Genomic DNA, 22,317 nt, shown 5'->3' with positions numbered 1-22,317 from the left:
TCTGTCTATCTCTCTTCTCTCTCTCTGTCTCTGTTTCTCTTTTTCTCTCTCATCTCTGTCTCTGTCTGTCTGTCTCTCTGTATCTCTCTTTCTCTGTCTCTCTTTTTCTCTCTTCTCTCTCTGTCTCTGTCTGTCTGTCTATCTCTCTCTCTCTCTCTCTCTCTCTCTCTCTCTCTCTCTCTCTCACACACACACACACACACACACACACACACACATCTCCCCATATAGAAGCAGAGAGGGGCATGGAACACAGAGACAACTGATCCACAATTAGCTTTATAGCTCTTGTTGCCCCAAGAAGCCAGAAGCTGAGCAAATCCACCTTGCCCCAATCATTACTAGTTGTGTGACCATAGGCAAGTCACAACCTCTCTGACCCTCATTTCCTCATAAAAGAACCCTTAGGTCTACTCTCAGGAAGACTTCTCAGCCCCTCAGGGTCCTAGATGCATAAAAGGCCAGCTTACCCCACCCTGCCTGGTCCTGCCACCTCCTTCCCTGTCTATACGGTGTTGGCCATGCCCACTGCCCTGCCCAGCCTAGGACTGGCACCAGTGAACAACAGCAAAGGATTCTGGTTGGTACTTACAGATCAAATATCAGGTAGTGATGCCCCTCTTCTGATATGCTGTCATGGAGGCGGACTGCAGAAAGGGAGAAGGTAACAAGCATTTATTAATAATGCCTACTATGTGCCAGGGACCAGGATAAATGCTTTACAAATACTTACACACAACCACAAGCCCCCTTCCTCCACCTCCCCTGTTTTGTCCTTTCCCTCTTCGTCTTTCCCCCTCATCCTCCCTCAAATTAAAAAAAAATTAAAAACCATAGGTATTATTTAGCATAAGCATATCCCCCTGTGGGTCCAGAAAAGAAGGAAGGGATAGGATCGAGGTCAGAAACAACACGAGACTGTGGAAATTGTGCTGGAACCAATTTCATTGCTGTTGTTTATCCTTTGCTCTTGAAGAGGACCACATCAGGAAAATAATGCCATCACTTGCAAGTGAATTGGATCTGAGGGAGGGAGGGCTGAGATCTGATGTTAGAGAGCAAGAAACCATCTGATGCAGCACAGATGAACACTGGAGTAGAGAGAACAGAGCCAAGATTTGGGTTTCTCCATGACGCAGTGCTAGACACAGAAGGGCAAGGGGCTGCAAGCCAGGCCTTCCACAAAGCTTTCAGTTGAGGCTGGGAACACATGCTGCTGGCTCCTTGAGCTGGAAACCCTGAACCCTCTCAGAAGGAGGGGGACTCACAATACCCGTCAGCTTCTTATCTAACCCAGGTCCCTCCAATCCAATTCCATGCCTTGTAGGAAACCAGCTCTATTATCCCTCCCCTAAGAAAAAGTGTTCTCCTCTGCTGAGGTGGCTGCCCACAGGGCCCCCTGGGGCCCACAATTCCTCCCTGCACTCTTTGCTCCTGTGAAGCCCAGAGGTCTGGGTGCCAAGTCGTGGATTCCCGGAGGGCGCTTTGTGATAGGAGGGGACACAGAACCCCAGAAAAACAAGGGGAGGCTAATCCTAGTAAGAGTTTACCTTTCTTTTTTTTTATTTTTTTTTGGAGGGGGGAAGGTAGGGCAATTGGGGTTAAGTGACTTGCCCGAGGTCACACAGCTAGTTTTGTGTTAAGTGTCTGAGGCCGGATTTGAACTCAGGTCTTCCTGACTCCAGGGCTGGTGTCCTATTCACTGAGCCACCTAGCCACCCCAAGTTTACCTTTCTTTAGTGCCTCAAAGTTTACAAAGTACTTTCCCCACAACAACCTTGTGAGGTAGGCGGTATGCCTTAGAGACAAGCAACCGAGACTTAGGGGGGCTGAGATTTGTCTGTGCTCTCCCAGCTTACACGTTCTGGAGCAAGGTGGATTTGCCCCACTCCTTGGTCACAGCAAGGAGCACAAGGCAGAAGTGTTTGTACTCTGTGTGTATGTGTGTGTGTAGGGGGGGGGGGCAGATGGAAAGAAATCATCTTACTGTTGTTCAGTCATTTTTCACCATTTGGAAAAGATGCTGAAGTGATTTGCCCAAGGTCACAGAACTAGGAAGTGTCGGAGCTGGATTTGAACTCAGGTCTTTGTGAATCCAGGCCAGCACTCTATCCATTTTACCACCACGAACCACTCCCCAATTCTGGAGATTCAACACTCAGCATCCCCCATTGGGCCCCATTCATGAAAGACAGCACCACACAGGATCACAGATAGAATAGGTTGAAGGCACCTTAAATATCATAGGCTCGTAGGTTTAGAGCCGGAAGGAAACTTAGAGGTCATTAAGTTCAATACCCTCATTTTACAGGTGAGGTGATTTGCCCAAGTCAAACAGCTAGGAAGAAGCCAGGCTAAGTGCCTAATAGGGCATCAGTGAAAAGCTCCTCTCCACGCATGAGTGATGGATTTGGAGTCAGAGGTCCTGGAATTTAATCCAGGCTCCGCTATTTACTCTCCTTGTGACCTTGGGAAAAATCACTTATGGGCCTCAGTGTCCTCATCTGTAAAGTGAGGGAGTTGAACTAGATGGCCTCTGAGGTCCCTTCCAGGTCTATATCAGATCCTGTCACCCAATGCCTTCATTAAAACCCTCCTCAGAGGCTTCATGGTGGTATGGGGCAGGGGGAGATCCTCAGTTCTCAAAGGCCCTTCCATGGCCTTCCATACTCATGAGTATCACAGGCTATAGATTTAGAACTGTACAAGACTTTAGACGTCAACCAGTCCTACCCCTTCACTTTACAGATGAGGAAACTGAGGCCCAGAAAAAGAAAGAGCAAAGCTGGAATTTAAATCGAGGCCCTCTTATTCCAGCCATAGCATGTTTTCCATAGCCCACGCCAGCTCTCACTGCCAGGCAGAGGGAAAACAAACTGGAAAGATCTCAAGTGTGGGCTCAGGGCTGGACTATGGGCCTCTTCTCCAGATACCAACCTTCAGCTAAGTTTGGTGAGGTTCATGACCAGGGAACCGGGAAAATTCCTCCGCTCCTCAGGGCTTTTAGTGTGGGTTACAGCACTCCTGAAGCATTTACTCCTAAACAGGGAGGGGTCGGAACCTACCTCAGTGGTGAATGCACCCACACTGATGAAATCATGAAATTTAAGCATGATATTTATGGTATTATAAACCGCCCAGATTCCTGCACTGGGTGGGTGGGGGGAGCAGAGACGTGGGAACTTGGGGAGATACCTTCTAAGACTTGCTTCCAACTCCAAGGCTCTTAAGATTCTCCAGAGGTTTATGGAGTTCAAGTTGAGAGACCTTAGAGGGAATCTAATCCAATCTCCTTTATTCTACTCACAAGGTAACTGAGGCCTCAAAATTGCTCAAAATCCCAAAGGTAGTAAGAGGTAGAGTTGGTATTTGAACCCGTAAAATCATAGATTTGAGCCATAAGGGATCTCAGAAGTCAGATCATCCATCCCTCGTACTTTTTAGATGAGGAAATTGAGGCCCAGGCAGGTTAAGCGACTTGTCCAAGGTCACATAGATAGTAAGAATCAGAGACGGGATTTGCTGGGGAGATTCCTGGTTGGAATTTTGGAATTGGTAGAATTTGGACCTCACCATCCCACTTCCTTCTCTTCTTCCCCACATCTGGGGAATGCATGCTACCTTCTAAGTTGGTCAGAGTAAGCATAGCTGGAAGGTCTGAACCTTTTCAGAAGAAAGGGGACCCACAACAACTGTCCCAACCCAGGAACCTCCTGTCCAATTCCATCCCTGTTAGGTAACCTGCTCTATTCCCCCTCCCCCAAGAAAATGTGCTCATGGCCCTGGTCTCTTCCCTCTTACCCCTCCTCTGCTGTTTGTGTGGCTTCAGGAAGCTGTCCTCACTCCCCAGTCTCCAAGCAGCAGGGAAGGGGGAGGGGGGATAAAAGGAGGTGGAAGTGCATTCTGGGTATAAATAGCTGATGGCGTTGTCACCCTCAAACACTGCAACCCTTCTGGGCTCCATCTCCACGCCCCCAGTTACCCAGGCTCAAATGATACTCAGTCATATTTGTCTTCCTCTCCCCAAGCAATTTTATCTTCTCCTTGTTTCTTTTTTATCTGTCCTTTTCTCTCCTTGCCTCAATCGCTTCTTGCACAGACTATAGAAATAACCTCATAACTAAGCTTCCTGTCTCCTCTCCTCCCCATCCAGTTTTCCTGCCAGATGAATCTTCTAAAGACCCAGGGCAGACCACATCAGTTCCCTATTCAAAAAGCCTTCAGCGGCTCCCTATTGGCTACTGAATGAAGTTCGTCCAACTTCTCAACCTGGTGTTCAAAGCTTTAAATATCTGACTCCAGTCAATCTTTCTAGCTTCGTGGCATATTGTTCCTCTATACCGAGTATCCCAAAAGTCTTAGTTCATGAAGCTTTAAATTGCACTAAGACCTTTGGGATACCCAGCATATGCTCTATGCTCACCCCAGAAAAATTCTACTGTATACTGTGCCCCCAAACATATCCTATGCTTTCCTGACTCTCCTTTTTTCATGCAATGATTCACTGTGATTCTTTCCTATCTTTCTCTCCACCTATTGACGCTCTGTCCAGCTCAAATGCCACCTCCTACAAAAAGGGTAGTGCCCTGGGTCTGGAGGCAGGAAGACCTTTGCTGAAATTCAGACACTAGTAGCTGTGTGACCCTGGGCAAGTCACTTCATGTCTAGCTGCTTCAGTCTCTTCTGCGTAAAATGGGAATAATAATAGCTTACCCACCTCACAGTTGTTGTGAGGGATCAAATGAGACATCTGCAAAGCATTTAGCACAGTACCTGGCAGATAGTAAGAGCTTAATAAATGCTGTTCCCACTAAACAACTCTGAGCCTCAGTTTCCTCATGTGTAAATAGGAGGTAATAATGGCAGTTACTTCTCAGAGTAGGGTTCCGGTAAAGCTGGAGGTTCTATATAAACATAAACTGCTATTATTTCCTGATTCCCCCAAAGAGGTGAGATCTGTCAATCCCTATGTCCCGTGATATTCCTCCTTCCATCCGTCTCTCATTCTACCTTGCAGCTTAGTTTTGTGTTTTCGCCAGGAAGCCAGCTCCAACAGACTTGTGAGAACCAGTTGTTAAACTGTCAACATAAGCACTCACACCTCAGAAACCAGCACTGCCTATAAATCAGGGCTTGACTTTTTGCTTTGTCGATTGTCTAGACTTAAGAAAGTGAGAAGAGACCGTTAATGATGCAAATTAGACTTAAAAGTCTGTTTGTGCCTACTTTTTTCCTTTCTTTCTGGAGAGCCCGGTTGTTAAACATTTGCCAGTACATTGGCATTTGCAATGCTCCAAAAGCATTGTTTGGGCTCAGCAGGAATACTGTAGAAAGCTTGGGGAATTACGTCATCACTGGCCCGGTGACCAGTCTAATGATGATAGTAACTCACATTCGTACAGCACCTTCAGGTGTTCAAAGTGCTTTCTACCCATGACCTTAGCAGAGCCTCTCACTAGTGCTGGTTTTGTTCTCCCTTAGGGAAGCTAGTTTACTGAGGATAGAAACTCTTATTCATCTTGGGCCTTTCCCCTATAGCACTTTGCCCAGTGTCCCCTCCTACACCACGCCCCCAGCCCCATAAATATCTTTTGAATGAGTGACTGGATTAGGAGAGTAGGGACCACAATAGAAGAGAAGGAAACTGGGAGGAGACAGGGACTAAGTCAGCAGCATGGAGGGGAGCTACAATCTGACAGGGCGGTGGGCAAGGCTGATACAGGCCCCAGGCAGCGCTGGCTGAAATACTGGGGGCTTAGTGACTAATGATACTAATGGGCTGACATTGATAGAGGCTTTGAAGCCTGTAAAGAATGTAGTTTGATCCTCTCACCAGTCCTGTGAGGTAAACGGTTTTATTATCCCCATTTTACCAATGAGGAAACTGAGGCTGAGAGAGGCTAGGATTTGAACTCAGATCATCCTTTGTACAAGTCTCCACGTTGCCTGACAATCGAGCTGCCAGACAAGTATCAAGCCTTGACAGGATCCTGGCTAAGTTGGAATCTCAGAGACCAAGAGGAGAAGAAAGGCCGTGGCCGTAAAGGATGGGGAGGGTAGAGGCGGTAGGATTTCTCTTTCCTATTCTTGGAAGTTCATTTTTTACCCCAGGCCTTGAGTAGCACCAAAGAAGAAGAACTTTGTCCAGAAGGTCCCAGGTGTCAGTTGTGGTAGCTAGGTGGCATGATGTCCAGAATGCTGGACTTGGAACCAGGAACACCTGAGTTCAGATCCTGCCTCAGGGCAGCTTGGTGGCACAGTGGCCACCCTGGAGTCAGGAGGACCTTAGTTCAAATTTGACTTCAAGCATTTACTAGCTGCGTAACTCTGGGCAAGTCACTTAACCCCGATTGACACCCCCGACTGGCCTCCCCCCCCAAAAAAAAATCCTGCCTCATACTTAGCTCTGTTACTGTAGGGCCAGGCAAATCACTCAGACTCAGTTTCCTCATCTATAAAATGAGGATAAGAATAGCACCTATCTCACAGGGTTGTTGTGAAAATCAAATGTGAATTTATTTACATAAAGCAGTTTGTAAATCTTAAAGCAGCCTATAAATGCTAGCTTTTATTATTTTGACATCTCATAAGAACATAGATTTAGATCTGGAAAGGGCCTTTAGAGGCCATAGAATCCAATTCCCTCATTTTACAAGTGAGAAAACTGAGATACAAAGAGATTATTAACTAATATGCCCAGGGATAACACATCTATTGTTCGAGGCAGGTTTTGAACCCAGATGTTCTTGACTCCAAGCCAAGGACTCTATGCACTATTCAACACTGCTTCTATCTACCTCAGGGTTGCCTCAGATTTGGAGAACAAATGGGGAAAAAGTTGCACAGGGAAAGGATGGGCTGGGCAGCAGGAAAACCTTCCGTCCCAGACAGCTCAAGGCCAAGAAAGGAGAGAACTGTTAGGAGCCAGTGACAGATACCTTGTTTTAAGGTTGAGACCAGGTAATTGGCAGAGATGGAGATTTGACTCCAAGTCACAAGTCAGGTGGAGAGAACCATGGAGGCTTTATCTTCACCTTCCTCTGGACCCACCTAGATGATCCTGCTGTAATTAGCTTTGGGTGTTGTGTTTGGGGGCTATACAGCCCCACCTTTATCCCTAACTTGCTCTGAGGTCCTAAGGCCCAAGTCATACCTCAGGGGCCAGTACCAGAGTCCTCTCCACAAACCCATCTGCCTGAGGCAAGGCCAGCAATAACAATTTGGGAGTTTTCAACCTTGAGTGGACTTGAGAGGGGCCTGTTCTTGCCAGTGCTCCCATTCCAGGTCTGTGAGGCCAGTCTACATGGGCTTGCCACTTCAAGTAACCTACCTTCCCCAGAGAAGGAACCACCCTGCCCTTCCACAGCCTCTTTGTGCTTCCCCTTGGGGACTGGGGGCTTGCTGCAGAGCTGGGATGGGGAGGGGGTGCTGGGTGCTTGCGGGGGTGGGTGACAGATTGACTCAGCATCACTGTTGGTGGGTTTGTTGTGTGTGGGGGTTAAGGGGGGGTACACTGGGGATTTTTTTTCCCTTTGGGGACTATTTTAATCTTTCTCGGAGCTTCAGGAGTTTTCCTGAAACAGCTTTTCTGAAGGAGGCTGCCGGCAGGCGTAGGCTGGGCGGAAAAGGCCTTCTCTTTCCCCCCCCCTCCCCACCCCCACCCCCAGCTGCTTCTTAAGGAATGTTGCTGCCCTCCACCGCCACCAGTCCCTTACCTTCCCCCTCCAAAGAGTCCAAAATTACCTCTTCATCCCCCCCGCCCCACTCCGTCCAGGAGTCACCACATACAATACCAGGAGACACAAGCCCCATCCTCACCACCCACTGGCACCCCACTCCTGCCCCGTTCCTGATCCTCTTACCCACAAGTGCAGGCCCTCTCAGTCACCCCTGCCCTTGGTGGGGAGAGAGGAAGGGCAGATTCTCTTACCAATGTTTGGATGCTTCAGCAGGCGGCAGATACGGGCCTCTCGCTCCAGCTTCTGATGATCTGAAACACAAGGAATTCCAGGTCAGGACTGTCGGGTTGGACGGTGGGTGGGGGAGCAAGGTGGATTTTTCCTCCCAAAGATGGAGCAGTCCCTTCATCTCCCCCTCTGAACCCCTAAACTCCCTGCTTCACTATGGGAAAGGAGAGAGGACATGTTCTCATAGGTAAACAAGAGGGATTTGAGTCATTAGTTTCTCTCTGGAGTCCCTTCTAAGCTCTGATATTCCATAATCCATTCTAAGGACCCTCCAGCTCTCTCAGACCCTGTCCTAAGGTCCCTTCTAGCCTTGATGTTCTAAGGAAGTAGATATTCTGCAAGGGCATCAACCAAAGATTGCAAAGGAAAGAGGCCGTCTCTTGAAACCAGACTACAATCATACTTACCAAGGTTTCTCTAACAGCCCTAAGCTTCTTGGTGCTGATGAGGCCAGGTCTTGGCAGGTTATCTTACCATGGCAAGGCCAAGTCTGAATTCTGGCTAGATGGACACAGGACTAGTAAACTCAGGAGGCTAGAAGATCTCTATGGCCAAATTAGGAAGGGTTTAGGATGAGACACCTGTGGTAGGAAGTTTGTTTTACTCATTCTTGGCCACCACTTGGGAAATCCTACCGGAAAACCCTACCTGGGTCCTAGGTGAATTAAGGAGAAAGAAGGGCTTGTGTCCAAGCCCAGGCCTCTGGGAAATTAGAGGAATTGGATTTCTCTGAAACCAGGGCTAGCGGCCACACAGGAGAAAGAGGGAAACCTGCCTCCAGTATATACCACACACACTGTCCCAGCTCTGTGGTCAGACCTGCGTATCTTTTTTTTTAAAAGAAAAGTTCAAGGAAAGTAGTTCTAGATCATAGCTCCTGGCCCTGGGCCTCTCCTTCCTTGAGATTATTTATTTAGGGCAAAGGAGACAAGGACAGACTTAGAGTACAAAATGTCCTAGTATAAGACACAAGGCCGCAGGTACCCAATTGGTGAACCTTGTGGCAAGCCCCAGCTACCCTGCCCTTGGTGAAACCACTACCCACAACATCTTTTCTCCTTCCCCTAATCTTTCTAGTGAGGGAAGGAGAACTCTGATGGTTTTGTTCCTTTTTCTAAAGGCTCCAACTTCTAGCTATCTAGTCTTGGCACAAAGGTGAGTATGGGGCTGGTCCCCAATCATGCAATCGTGGATAAGTGCAAAGGGCAGAATGGGGGAGAATGCACTAGAGGAAATTTAAAGAGGGAAAAACAGCTTTCATCTGGGAGGGAAGGATAGGTAGGCTTTTTGGAGGAAATGGCACCAGAGTGGGGACTAAAAGGAGAAGGGGGGATTTCAAAAAAAGAAGGAGACAGAAGTTGCAAGAATCCATTTCAGGCATGAGAAATAGTGCAAGAAAATGCAGAAAGACCAGAGGTCAGGATGAGATCGGAGATAGTGAGTAATTGGGTCTGGCTGGAATGTAGAGGAAAGGAATAGTATAAAATAAGTTTCATTTCATCAGCTCCTCAAAGCCTGTCCCCCCCAGTCCAGACCCAAGCCTCAATTTCCAGCCCCACCCACACCTCTCAGAATTCTGGAGAACCGCAGATCAAAACTAACATGTTGCTTTTCTACCAATTACAGCTGCTTCCCAACTAAACTTTCTAGCTGCCAGGAGGGGCTATTTAGAAAGGAACTGGAAAATTCTTGACCTTTCTTCATCCCCTTCATCAAGAGAAGTTACTTCCTAGAAAAAGGAAAAGAGTGTAGCAAAAGACATGGGCCAACCCAAGAGCCACCAAGTGTTGATGGAGTGAGGGCATAGTGAGCAGGGAATCTCTGCAGGAAGAAAGACAATTTACTTACCTCCTCAGTCCCTGAGGAAGGAGTTAGCTAGAAAGGATTTTCACTGTGGGGGGAGGGTGGGAAGAGGGGTGGCAGCAGAGAACACACACAGTCACGTTTTCCTGGCAGTTTTAATATTCTTCTTTTGAAAGCATCATGCCCCCTGCCTGGGTCCATTTTCCTTCCCATTTTTATTTAATGCCTATTGCCTGATGTCTTTCAAACTTGACCAGATTTCATACAGCTCCAGGCCTAGTCTACTTTGCTTGGTTAAATAGGAAATAGCTCTGCCAAGACTGCAAGAGATTATCAGTATCTGCAAATTCATCCTCTGTTTCAAGGCAACATGGTGCTAGATAGAGTGCTACACTCTGAATAAAACCTGAATTCAAATCCTGCTTCTCACTTTTACTAGCTCCATGAACCTGAGCGACCTTGATCCTTTCAGAGTTTCAGTTTCCCCATCTGTAAAACTTAGATAGGAAAAGCTATAGTTCTTCCCTCACAGACTTGTCATTAGGAAGGCACTGGATTAATTTTAATGTATTATATGAGCTATTTTACATTTATATTTCATTGATGTAGGGAACTTCTATCAGAGAAATTCCCTTTGCCAATGTAGATTGGTACCAACTCAACAAGGGAGTCATCTGGAGTGCTCAAAGGTTAATTGATTTGATTTGCCCAAGGTCATATGGCCAGTATATTTCATGATCAGGACTTGAACTCAGGTCTTCCTGATTTGAAGGCTAGCTTTCTATCTGCTATGCCCCTCTTTCTCTCCCTTGTTAACTTATAGAGCCACAGAGTTAAAGGCTTCACTACTGGAAGAGCAATCCAGTCCATTCCTTGTCTTTGATCAGGCAGCAAATTATCTGTAGATCCAGGACCAGGACCCAGGTACTGCCCAATTCCCCGCCCAATCAGAATAGAAACATCCTAGGATCTAAAAGTCAGAAAGGCCTAGGGAGATCTTACCCAAAAGTCTTATTTTACAAATGAGAAAACTGAAGCCCAGTGACTTGGGAGATAAAAACAAAACAGGAAAATAGAAGCAGAGAGAAATGTCCTTTCTCATATCCCCATTTCCTTCTTCCCATTCCTTCAAATGGGTCTTACCTGAGTGCCAAAGTTAAAAAGTAAGCCCACTAAAGCATTGTGAGATGCCTGGGCCCCACTTGGAAGTCCTACTTCTTGGGCACCACTTGGAAATCTCTCCTCTGACTAGCAACTCACATTTTTGGATGAACTATAATTTATTTTTGGAACCCCATTGATATAACATTCCTGCACATGGTTTTTGGCTATAATCTTCACAGAACTGCACGGAGAAAGTAAAGGAGCTGTAGCAGAGATATTAAGCTGATAAGTTCCATTGCTTGTTAAGGCCTGGGATTTTGGTCACAGAGGCTTCCTTGTTCTATAGAATGGCTGAGTGCCAAGGAAACCAACCACTCTCCAACCCCATTCCCAAACACAGATGAAAACCAGGAGCCAGGCACAGCCATTACCATCACCACCACCTCCCACAATGACCTTGTAACCTTCCACACCTCCTTCCTCCTCACACTGACATAAAAGGTAATAAACATACATAGGAGAAAGAACTAGATTTGGAGTGAGAATACCTGGGTTCAAATCTTGACTTTTCTGCTTATTTACTGTGTGATTTCAGGGGAAGTCCCTGGTATCTTTGAGCCTCAGTTTCCTTATCTGTAAAATAAAGTCACTGGACAAGATTTCTCAGGTTGCCTTCTGCTCTGAATCCTATATCCTGCTATATATATGAATCCTATATATCCTGCTCTTCTGATCCAGGACCCAGGAACAGATTCCCCAGAGAGCCAGGGATGCCTGGAACTATTCCAAAGACTCCCTGGAGTAAGAAGCAAAAAACTTTTTATTTTAGTTGATGCCAGTGCTTGAATAGTCAGCAGAAAAATTTGCTCAGAGAAATTGTACTAAGCCTCTTTGGGGCTGGAAGTCTGAGCTCTAAGGAGGCCTGGGGGCTTGAAGGCAGTGGGGCTCAGTCAGTAGGTGATACACTGGATAGAGCCCCAAGCCTGGAATCTGGAAGACCTGAATTTAAATCCAGCCTCAGACACTTACTAGCCGGATGACCCTGGGCAACACATTCAACCTCTGTTCACCTCAGTTTCTTCATCTGTAAAATGAGCTGGAGAAGGAAATGGCAAACCACTCCAGTACCTTTGCCAAGAAAACCCCAAATGGGGTCACAGAGTCAGACATGACTGAAAAAACAACTGAAAGACATGTAGGGGAAATGGGCATATCGAAAGTCACATCACCTCAGTGACTAGAACTCTCAGCTACCCATGGGGCAGTTTGCACAGTGAAGAGTGTGCGAGAGTTGAAGTCAGGAAGACTTGAGTTCAAATCCTGTCTCAGCCACTTACTAGTGTGTGTGGGATCCTGGACAAGTTTCTTAATCTATAGCTGTGTCTTAATTTCTTCATCTGCAAAATAGGAATAAAAATAGCACTTTCCTCGGAGGGTTTTTGTGAAGATCAAATGAGATTTTATATGTATATATATATATATATATATATATATATATATATATATATATATATATATATATATATAAATGTTTAGCATGTTTAGCAAACTTTAAAGAGATATGCAAACATTAGCTCTTCTGATCCTAGAAATAATCTACTGGATTTTATGCTCTGCCCAACACAAGAAGACATACAGGCTGAGTCAAGTACTGCCCAGGGTAGGTGGGAAGACAGGCTCAGTGTTGATCCAAAGGCTTCTGTTTCATCATAGGGACACAGAAAGGGACAACAGAACTGCCCCCTTCATAAGCAGGTCTGCAAGGGGATTGGGGCAAGCATTGTGAGGAGCAGGAATCTAGCCCAACACAGTCCTTCTTTGTCACTTGCCTCAGGCCCTGGACCACCCCCCCGGTAAGACACATCCAGTCACATTTCTAATTGCAGGTAGTCCTAACTGGAGGGATCCTTGTAATGCAGAGACTTGTGGATATCCTCCCCAATGAGTCTTGGACCAGGGGAAGAGATGGGCTGTCAGGTCCTGGGAGAGATTGGAGAGTTTCTGAGAGAGGGTGGAATCAAGACCTTTGTCTGAGTCAGGTGTGGCTGTCAGGGGCATCTGGTGCCTGGCTCTGGCTAACCTGACTGACATCAGATTAAGATTCCAAGGAAACTAGATAAAATTGGGAAGATGCCAAATGTTAGCATTTTACAGGTGCAGGCAGAAGCAGAACTGAACCATTCCCAGTCTATGATAATCCCAAACAGGTCTACGATGATGGTAGAGCAGGGGAGGAAGTGATTCTTCCAGATTAGCTGACATAGAGCCCTTCGGGCCATTGGTATTAATTCTGGAAGATCATAAAAAAGAGTAAGGAGAGCATGAGACTGGAAGGCAATGGGCTGGGATGGTCTTGTACCCTGCATTAACTTAGAGAGCTAACCTAGAGTAGTGAGAAGAGTGTTGGGCCTGGTGTCAGAAGAGGCCTGGGCTTGAATCCCGCCTCTGATACCTATTAGTGATGTGACCCTTGGCAAGTCCCATTATCCCTCTGAGCCTGTTTCTTCATCTGTAAAATGGAGATAGTAACACACAATGATTTCAAAAACCTAAAATGCTATATCAATGTGAGCATTGGCATTCATAAAATGCGTTACTTTAAGCAGACATCCATTCACGTACAAGAAAGACTGAAAGATAAGGAAGTCATGTACCAGCAACTGCAAATCTGACTACTATGATTACCCTTTTGATAGTCCAAAATGTTAACTCAAATCTAACATGATGACATTTACATTGATATGTTAAGGTTTCAGCGGCATGAGAAATTCTTCCATCAATGAGTATTTTAACTCATCCATTAACTTAGTAGACAAATTCCAGTCAAATCAAACTGTTCATTGCTTTCCAGCTTGGCGTTCATCTCCCATCTCCACTCTTCTGCATGTGGTTCCCCCCACCCATGCCTGGAACACCTGGAATGCACTCACTCCTTACCTCCACCTGTTAGAATCCCTGGCTTTCTTCAAGGTTCAGCTCAGGTGCCACCTCTTATAAGAAGTCTTTCCTGATCCCCCTGGTTTTTACTTTCTCCCTCCACAGATTGTTATATATGTTCTTGGTTCTAAATGTGGAACATTCACCTTCCCAAGAGAACATATCCTCCTTAGGGTCAAGGTCACATATTTGGTTTTGTTTTTGTATCCTGAGTGCCTAGCACAGTGCCTTGAATATGGTGAGTGTTAAATAAATGCTCCTGAGATTGAATAAATATTAGGAAGTTGCCTATGACTCAACAAGATTAAATGACTTAGGGGCAGCTAGGTGGTGCAGTGAGTAGAGCATCGACCCTGGAGTCAGGAGGACCTGAGTTCAAATCCAGCCTCAGACACTTAACACAAAAACTAGCTGTGTGACCTTGGGCAAGTCACTTAATCCCAATTGCCCTCCAAAAAGCAAAAATAAAAAAGATTAAATCACTTAGCCAGGGTCACACAGCCATTAGATATGAGACACGGGTTTGAATTCAGTCTTTCCTGGCTCCAAATCTAACAACGTATCCACTGTGCCATGATAGCTCTGATGAAATTTCATAGGGGAAAATAGAAGGTCCTGCACTTATAACTGTCTCAAGGATTGAAATAAGAGGCAGAAAAGAGGGCCGTTTTTTTTACCTTGGGTCTCTATGTACCTGAGTTTAAGATCTTCAAAGACATTCTAAAGAATGTCTACAAAGCCACTTCTTTACCTATAGACTTAGCTAAAAGTAGAAGCATATGTTAGCCCCAAAAAACCCACAGCATGTCAGATCAACTGCAGCCTTTAGTATCCGCATCCTTCAGAAAGAAGCAATGGTATGATTCCAAAGTGCAAATAGAAATTTGTCAAATCAAAGGATTTGGAGCTGGAAGGAGACTGAAAGAAGGACATGTGGTCTAAAATCCTTTTATAAAGAAGAAAGTCAAAGCCCAGGAAGGTTAGGTGATTTTTCCCAAGGTCACACAGCTAGTAAATGGCAGAGAGCCAGGATCCAAAACCAGGTCCTCTGACTCCAAATTCAGGGCCAACCATAGAACAAAGAATTAGAAGCTCAGAAGAAAGGCAGAGGGAAGGCCATTTCTCTTCCTTCCCCCAGAGTTCTTCTCAGGGCCTGACCTTGAACCAAGCTCAGTTGCTGGGGAATGGGGTATAGAGGTGGGAAAAGGCAAAGAAGGATCCCAGGATGGAAGGAGAAACCCAGAGTCAAGTCACTTACCTCGGGCTGAGAGTTTCTTCGTGTTGATAATCTTGGCTGCATACTCTTGACCAGCTAATACTTTCACACACCTTCTAACGATGGAAAAGGCACCCCTGGGGAGGAGGGAGAAAAAAAGCCAAAAGAAAATGAGGGTCCAGAAGCAGAGCTCTAGCCAGCAGTAATAGTACATGGACAAGTGCTGGAGAGGGGGAGAGGCCTCACTCTGAGCCAGGAGGGAGGAGAGCATGGCCCTGCAAGGGAACAGGGCCACCGAGGTGTGGGAGTTCGGGGATAGGGACAAGGGCTCAGAGCACCCTAAAATATAAAGGCAAGCCTCTTAAAAATGTGAGAACTAAAAGACTCCATAGAGATTATTAGCACAAATGCTTTCATTTTACAGATAGGGAAACTGACTTCCCCAGAGAGGAAAGGATTTGTCCAAGGCCACACAGTGAGTTAGTGCAGACATGAGACTATAACCCAGGGCTACTGACAATACAGCTCAGTACTTCTTCCAACCTACCATGCTGTCAAACCATAGTCTCCACGGTTGGGGAGCTTACAGTCTAATTAAGATCATAGGCTCACAGGATTAGAGCTGAAGGGGATTGCTTTGTAAACCTTCTAGTGTTATATAAATACTAGCTATCGATTCACAAGGCTTCTTTCCCTGGAACTTCTCCAGAACTCCACTCTACAAAAATAAGAAGAGCTAGGGGCCAGAGTGGTCCCAGACTGGTACAATGGAAAGAATGCTGGCTTTACAATCAAAAGACTTGGGTTCCAATCCTGATTCTGCCACTCGCCGCCTGTGTGATGTTAGGCAAATCCTCTGAATTCTAGCTCCTCATCTATGAGATGGAGCATAAATGGGACTGAATGGCCTAGAAGGTCCCTTTTAGCACTAAACTTGGGAAGGAAGAAAGGAAGGAAAGAGTGAAGGAAGGGAGGGATGGAGGAATGAAGAGAGGGAGATATGGAGAGAGGAAGGGAGGGAGACATGGAGAGAGAAAGGGAAAGAGGACAGAGGGAAATAAGGAAGAAAAGGAGGGGGGAAGAAAGAGAATGGAGAGAAGGAGGAAAGGAGAGGGGAAAGAAAGAAGGAAGAGAGGGAGGGAGGGAAGAGAGAGAAGAAAAGAAGGAAGGGAAAAAGGAAGGGAGGGAAAGGGGGGAAGTAGGAAAAATAGAAGGATAAAAGGAAGAAAAAGCAATGCAGGATATAGCAGAAAGACAATTAGATCTTAGATCCTGGGCTCAAATTCTACCTTTGCTACTTAAGTCACAGAGATTTAAAGCTATAAAAATGCTTAGAGCCTATGAAGCATATCAAATCCAAGTACCCCATTTTGTAGATGAGGAAACTGAGGCCCAGTGAGGAATAATTGCCTCCACACTGTCAGAGACAGAGCTAGATTTCAAGCCTAGGTTTTCTCACTTTTATTTTCTTTCTTTTGTTTTTGTTGCTGTTTCAAAGGCATATTTACAGAATTGTCTCCGAAGCAGCCTGAGAAGCAGCAGAAAAATCTCTGAAAACAGCACAGACAACTCAGCCTGCTCTTGTATGGGAAAGGAGCAGATGGCTGGGGGTGTGGGGGAGAGGGGGCTGGTGGCTAGGGAGTGTGTGAAAGGACAGGACAGGACAAGGGCTGGGGGGGGAGCTTCAATGGGATGTACTGGGAAGTATGAGGTTAGCAGAATGAGACCCTCCTGGGGGAGGTGAGAGGGGGTGGCAAGTGTTAGAGGAAGAAGCCTGGATCCTGGCTCAAAGCATATAATGATAATAGAATAACGTGGTGCTTTAAGGTTTACCAAGTGATTTCCCCACCCACATCAACCCCATGAAGTAGGAATTATTATCCCCATTTTACAGATAAAGTAACTGAAAGTCAAAGAGTTTAAATGACTTCCTCATGGTCGCACAGCTATTGGAGCCAGAATTCAAATCTGGGTCCCTTGACTCCAAGTCCAACGCTCTTTCTAATCGCCCACACAGACACTCACACATTCCTAATATTAGCTCACAGTCCTATACTTGGCTCCTCCACAACAACCCTATGAGAGATAGTGAAAGCGGTGTTCTTCCCATTGTACAGATGAGGAGAGTGTCAAACAAGCAAAGTGATTTGCCCCAGGACCCATGAATGGTGTTGAAGCCAAGATGTGAGTATTGGGAGCGCCTGATGGTGTCCCTGGGGGGTGGACTACCCTCAGTGTCCATAGTATGGTGCGGGAGGATGTCATCAGATGGCATTGGGGCAAGGGAGAACAGAATGATTACAGATCCTTGCAGGGAACAGATAAGACAGGAGAGAAAGAACAAGGAGTTCCTTTCATAACTGGTCTCCAATCCCTTCCACTTGGCGCCACCCAGATGGCCCTGGTTCCCCAGCTAAGGAAGTGGGAGAAAGGAGGGGCTAGACAGATGGGCTGGGAGCACAGGGCCCATCACTGAGAATGTGGAAAACTGTTAATGGCCTGTGAGAAGGAACACAGGCCTGGCCAGGACCTGGGCATCCAGGGACTCACACTGAGAAAATGGCTTTCTCACTGCCTGTTGACTGTACCCTTGGGAGCCAAGTGCAAAGTTTCCAGTTGGGAGCTGCTAACAATAAAGTCGCCTAAACCAGTACCTTCTGGATTTCAGTATTAACCATTACTCAGGGCTGACTCAACTGGCCAACTGCACCCACCAAAGGCATTATCTGTATTCCCTCCCACCAGGAACACTGCCCCACAGAAACTTCTGGTCCTGCTCCTCAGCGCCTCTGGCTCAGCTGAGAAACTCTCTCTGGGTTGTGATGCCCTGAAAGGCAGTATTAAAAAAGAGCCCAGGCTCTGGTGTCCAAAAACCAGGGTTCAAATCCCAACGCAGCTACTTACTAGTTGGGCGGCTTTAGCAAGGTAATTTACATTCTCTGCACCTCTTGTTGGACTCCCCCTCTAAGGTTCTTTCCACAGATGACCCTGAGATCTCTCTGGACTAAAGGAAATCGGACCCTTCGACTATGACTTGGACTTACACACGGTACCTGTCCTCCTGCAGCTAGCAGCATTTCCATGGGAGGTAGAGACTAATAAAAATCCATGTGTTTAACACAATGATAGAGTGCAGACATGGAATCAGAAAGACTCATCATCCTGAGTTCAAATCTGGCTTCAGACATTTACTAGTTGTGTTATCCTGGGCAAGTCACTTAACCCTGTTTGCCTCAGTTTCCTCATCTGTAAAATAAGGAAATCCCTCCAGCATCTCTGTCAAGGAAATCCCAGGTGGGGCCACAAAGAGTCTGACATGACTGAAACCACAACATATTTGTCACACCTTTTCATGGTCCTCACAAAAGTCATACATCATCTCTATTTGATTATTTAAGTAATTACTTTTCCAGGCTTATCACGCATTATTCCTGTTCATATACTCTGTGGTCCATCCTTCTTCTTCTTCCTCACATTTGACATCCCATTTCTCAGTGTCTGGAATAACACTCTCCCACTTTAGAATCCTTCCTCTCCTTCAAAGCTGAGCTTAAACATCTCCCCTGAGAGCAGGATTTCCCCAATGCCTCCGGTGGCTACTGCCTCCCTTCCTCCTCAAATTAATTTGTGTTTATTTTGTATGCATTTGATGTGTATGTGTTTTTTCCCTCAATAAAATGTAAACCCTTTGAGGGTAGGACTGCTTCATTTTTGTCCCTGTATCTCAAGTACCTGGTATTGTATCTGGCAAATGGTAGGTTGGTGCTTAATAAATGTTTGAATGCTTGATTGATTCTTAAACCTTATTATTGTCATCGAGAAGGACCAGAAAAGGAAGTGGATGGATCCCATACTGAGAGTGAGAGAGAAATATGGATATAAAAGTGCTGAGCCCATATACGGTGAAATATTACAAAGGCTTGGGTCTTCTTAATGACCTTAAGAGTCTTCTAGTATATTAGGTCACCCCTCTGAAAGACATGGAGGAGAATTGCACAGGATGAGAAGGTTTAGATGGACTGCAATCTGCACTGGTGTTAGTCAGTAAACATTTATTAAATGTCTACTGTGCCAGATTCTGTGCTGAGTGAAGGAAATACAAAGAAAGGTAAAAGGCAGCCCCTGATCTCAAGGAGTTCGCAGTCTAATGAGGGACACCATGTACAAAAAAGCTATGTGTAGTGTTGCTTGTTCAGTCATTTCAGATTCTGTGGGATCTTTTGGGGGGTTTTCTTGGCAAAGATACTGGAGTGGCTTGCCATTTCCTTCCTCAGATCATTTGACAAATGAGGAAACTAAGGCAAAGAGGCTTAAGTGACTTGCCCAGGGTCACACAGCTTGGAAATATCTCCGGCCAGATTTGTACTCAAGTCTTCCTGACTCCCAGCCCAGTTGTGCACCTAGCTGCCCATGTATAGTATAAACTGGGATTAATCCACAGAGGGAAGGCACTGCTATTAAGGAGGAAATGGAAAGGCTTCTTGTAAAAAGGTGAGATTTTAGCTAAGACTTAGCAGAGGCCAGAAAGAGGAGATGAGGAGGGAGATCATTTCATACCTGGGAGACAATGAATGAAAATTCCTAGAGTAGGGAAATGGAGTGACTTGGTCAAGGAGAAGCAGGGAGTCTGTTGTCACTGGATTGCAGAGTGGGGGACGGGGCAGGGGGGAGGTGTAAGAAGACTGAAGGTAGGGAGACAGTCAAGTTATAGGGGTTTTTGAATGACAAAGGATTTTATATTCAATCCCGAAGGTGATAAGGCATCAGTGGAGTTTACTGAGTACTGACATGGTCAGACTTGCTCTTTAAAAAGACTAGATGGCCAAGAATAGAGAGAAACAGGAGGCAAGGAGGCCAGCCAGTGAGGCTATTGCAGGACACGGGGTGACAAGGACCTGCGCCAAGGGCAGGGAATACTCATAGTGATGAGATCACAGATGCCCTGAAGTATCAAAGCAGTCTGGACCTCGGTTATGTATGAATGCCCCTCCAAGACTGCAGACCAACCACTCTGTAATTTAGCCTTAGGCAGTTGTCTGGGGGCCCTGAGAAATTAAGGGACTCGTCCAGATAGTGTCAGGCAGAAGCAAGATCTGAATCCAGGCCTTCCATTTTTCAAGACTGGTCCTAAATCCATTACATCCAACTCTCTCTTATAACCATAATAATAATAATAATGATCCCTCATAAGTACATAATGGTTTGTGCTTTTCGAGGCCCTTTGTTATCCCATTTGATCTTCCCAAACTGGTCCACAAGAGTCAGGACAATAATTAGGATGCCCATTTTACAGATGAGGAAACAAGCTCAAAGAGATTAAGGCACTTGCCCAAAGTCACACAAACAGTAAAAGGCAGAACCAATGTTATCAGTCAGGTCTCTAGAGAACCAGTACCAGTTACAGGACATTTTCCTTCTCCAGCCACCCCAGCCTGCTTAGCGCCACACCTCCTTCTGCCATGGGAGGCATCTACACTCCAATCCAGGATCCCTGAGAGTTTACATCCCTCTGGCAGATGCCACAGGGACATGATGTATTGGAACTGTCTCAGCCCGGAGCCCTGGCCTACACCAACGCGGCAGCAACACAGAGGGTACACAGAAGGCCTGGGAAATGAAAGATTTTGTTTGATGCTGAAGAACACTGAACCAACAGAAGTTCCAACATATTCCTTGTTTTGGCTGCTGTTGGCTTTTTCTTGAATGGTTTACAAAAAAAAAAAAAGGACATAAAACAGAAAGATCCTTTCCAGCTGAAATGTTCTGATTGCTGATGACTGTCAATCGGCATAAGGCCCACAATCTTTCTGGGAAGGATTGGGCCAACGGTCAGCAATGTGGTGAAGCCAGAGGAATTTGTCTTTAATGCCCCCTCCCCCCTTTTTACCTCTATTCCCAACAACCATTTTGGCCTCACTGGATCATACTTGGGTGATGGTTGGGGGCAGGGGAGGGGTCAGCTGCTGCTACTGCTGAATGGTGGAGTCCATCTGGAATTCAAGGGTCTAGGTTTGAGTCCTGACTGTCACTGACTAGCTTTATTGACTTCAAGCAAGTCACTTCACCCCCTCTGAACCTGAGTTTCTTCATCTGCAAAATGGAATCATAATTATATTACCTAACAGTGTTGTCGTGAAGATCAAATTAGACAATGTCTATAGTATACTTTATGCACCAATATACTTTATATAAATGTAAGCTATTATTATAACTCAGAGTAAGGTGTAGGGATTCCTTGGGCATGAGAAGGAGCAGAAGGGCTAGAGGGAATTGCATTTTCAAGGAAAGCCTAGAAAGAACCACGCTTAATTTACAGAAAAGTCTTATTAATGGTGGACTTCCCAGCATCGGTAACGGCTATTGAGATGTGGGGGGTGGGAGGTTGTCTTCCTAGCACTTCTGAAATACTTTAGTTCACATATAGAGCCCTTTACAATTGACATAGCACTTTAAAGTTGTTTACATAGCACTTTATATACATTATTTCATTGGAAACATACCATGGAAAGAGTTGTCTAGTCTTCCTACACATAATACTTACTGCCTGTTCCTCCTTCTGGAAATTAAAAGATCATTTAGGGCACTTGGGGCTGTGGAAAGTTCATGTTGCCTAGGTGAGCAGTGGTTCTCCTGGGGTGGGGGGGCGGCATTACTGGGTCTTTTAAGTACCAAATGGAATGAATGAATCAGAGGAAACTGTTAGCAGTTTAATTACATTCCCAGCCTGGATCCAGATCTCTTCTCTCAGAATGAAGGCACTTGGCCTGATAGGAGGGCAGAGTGAGCCCTAGAGTGCAGGGGTATGGGGGACAGAAAGAGGGTCTGAAGGGGCAGATTCTAGCCTTTGAAATCATAGAATTTCAGATATGAAAGAGACCCCAAAGTGCATCTGCCCCAATCTCTACCTGAAGCAGGTATCACTTGGTTACTTTTTTATTACTTCTATTGATGAGGAACTCATTAACTATTCAAACAACCCATTATACTTTTGGACCCCTTCAAAGAAAAGGTGCCTGAGCTTTCTAGGTAATCAATCAATCAATCAACATTTATTAAGTTCCTACTCCATAACAGGTGCTGTGCTAAGCTCTGGAGATACAAAAAGAAGTCAGTCCCTAATGTCAAGGAACTCACAATTTAATGGGGGAGACAATAAATAAATATATATATAAAAAGCTATACTCAGGATAAACAGGAAATAAATAACAGAGAGAAGGCACTGGAATTAAGAGAGTTTGGGGAAGGCTTCCTGTAAAATATGGGATTTTAGTTGGGAATTACAGAAAGCCA

The 22,317-nt window shown here is 45.7% G+C and overlaps 1 protein-coding gene across 3 annotated transcripts in view; it reads right to left on the bottom strand.

Moving 5' to 3' along the window:
* Positions 1-22,317, bottom strand: part of CAMK2A (calcium/calmodulin dependent protein kinase II alpha) — a 90,332-nt gene that overhangs the window by 59,616 nt on the left and 8,399 nt on the right. For all 3 annotated transcript variants that reach the window (XR_011171243.1, XM_069102625.1, XM_069102627.1), the window contains exons 2-4: positions 15,070-15,164; positions 7,931-7,990; positions 593-647 (exon numbers count right to left, since the gene is read on the bottom strand). Coding sequence is in view for 2 of the 3 variants with exons in the window: in XM_069102625.1 (XP_068958726.1) it covers positions 593-647; positions 7,931-7,990; positions 15,070-15,164 (210 nt within the window). In the remaining variant the exon portion in view is untranslated. The remainder of the gene's footprint in view (positions 1-592; positions 648-7,930; positions 7,991-15,069; positions 15,165-22,317) is intronic.

The sequence above is a fragment of the Petaurus breviceps genome, unplaced genomic scaffold (assembly GCF_028583685.1).
Source record: "Petaurus breviceps papuanus isolate PSGF00001 unplaced genomic scaffold, PetGlider_PUasm1.0 551, whole genome shotgun sequence".
Classification (NCBI taxonomy): domain Eukaryota; kingdom Metazoa; phylum Chordata; class Mammalia; order Diprotodontia; family Petauridae; genus Petaurus; species Petaurus breviceps.
Note: the sequence above shows the minus strand (reverse complement) of the source record. Positions and strands in the feature narration are given on the sequence as shown.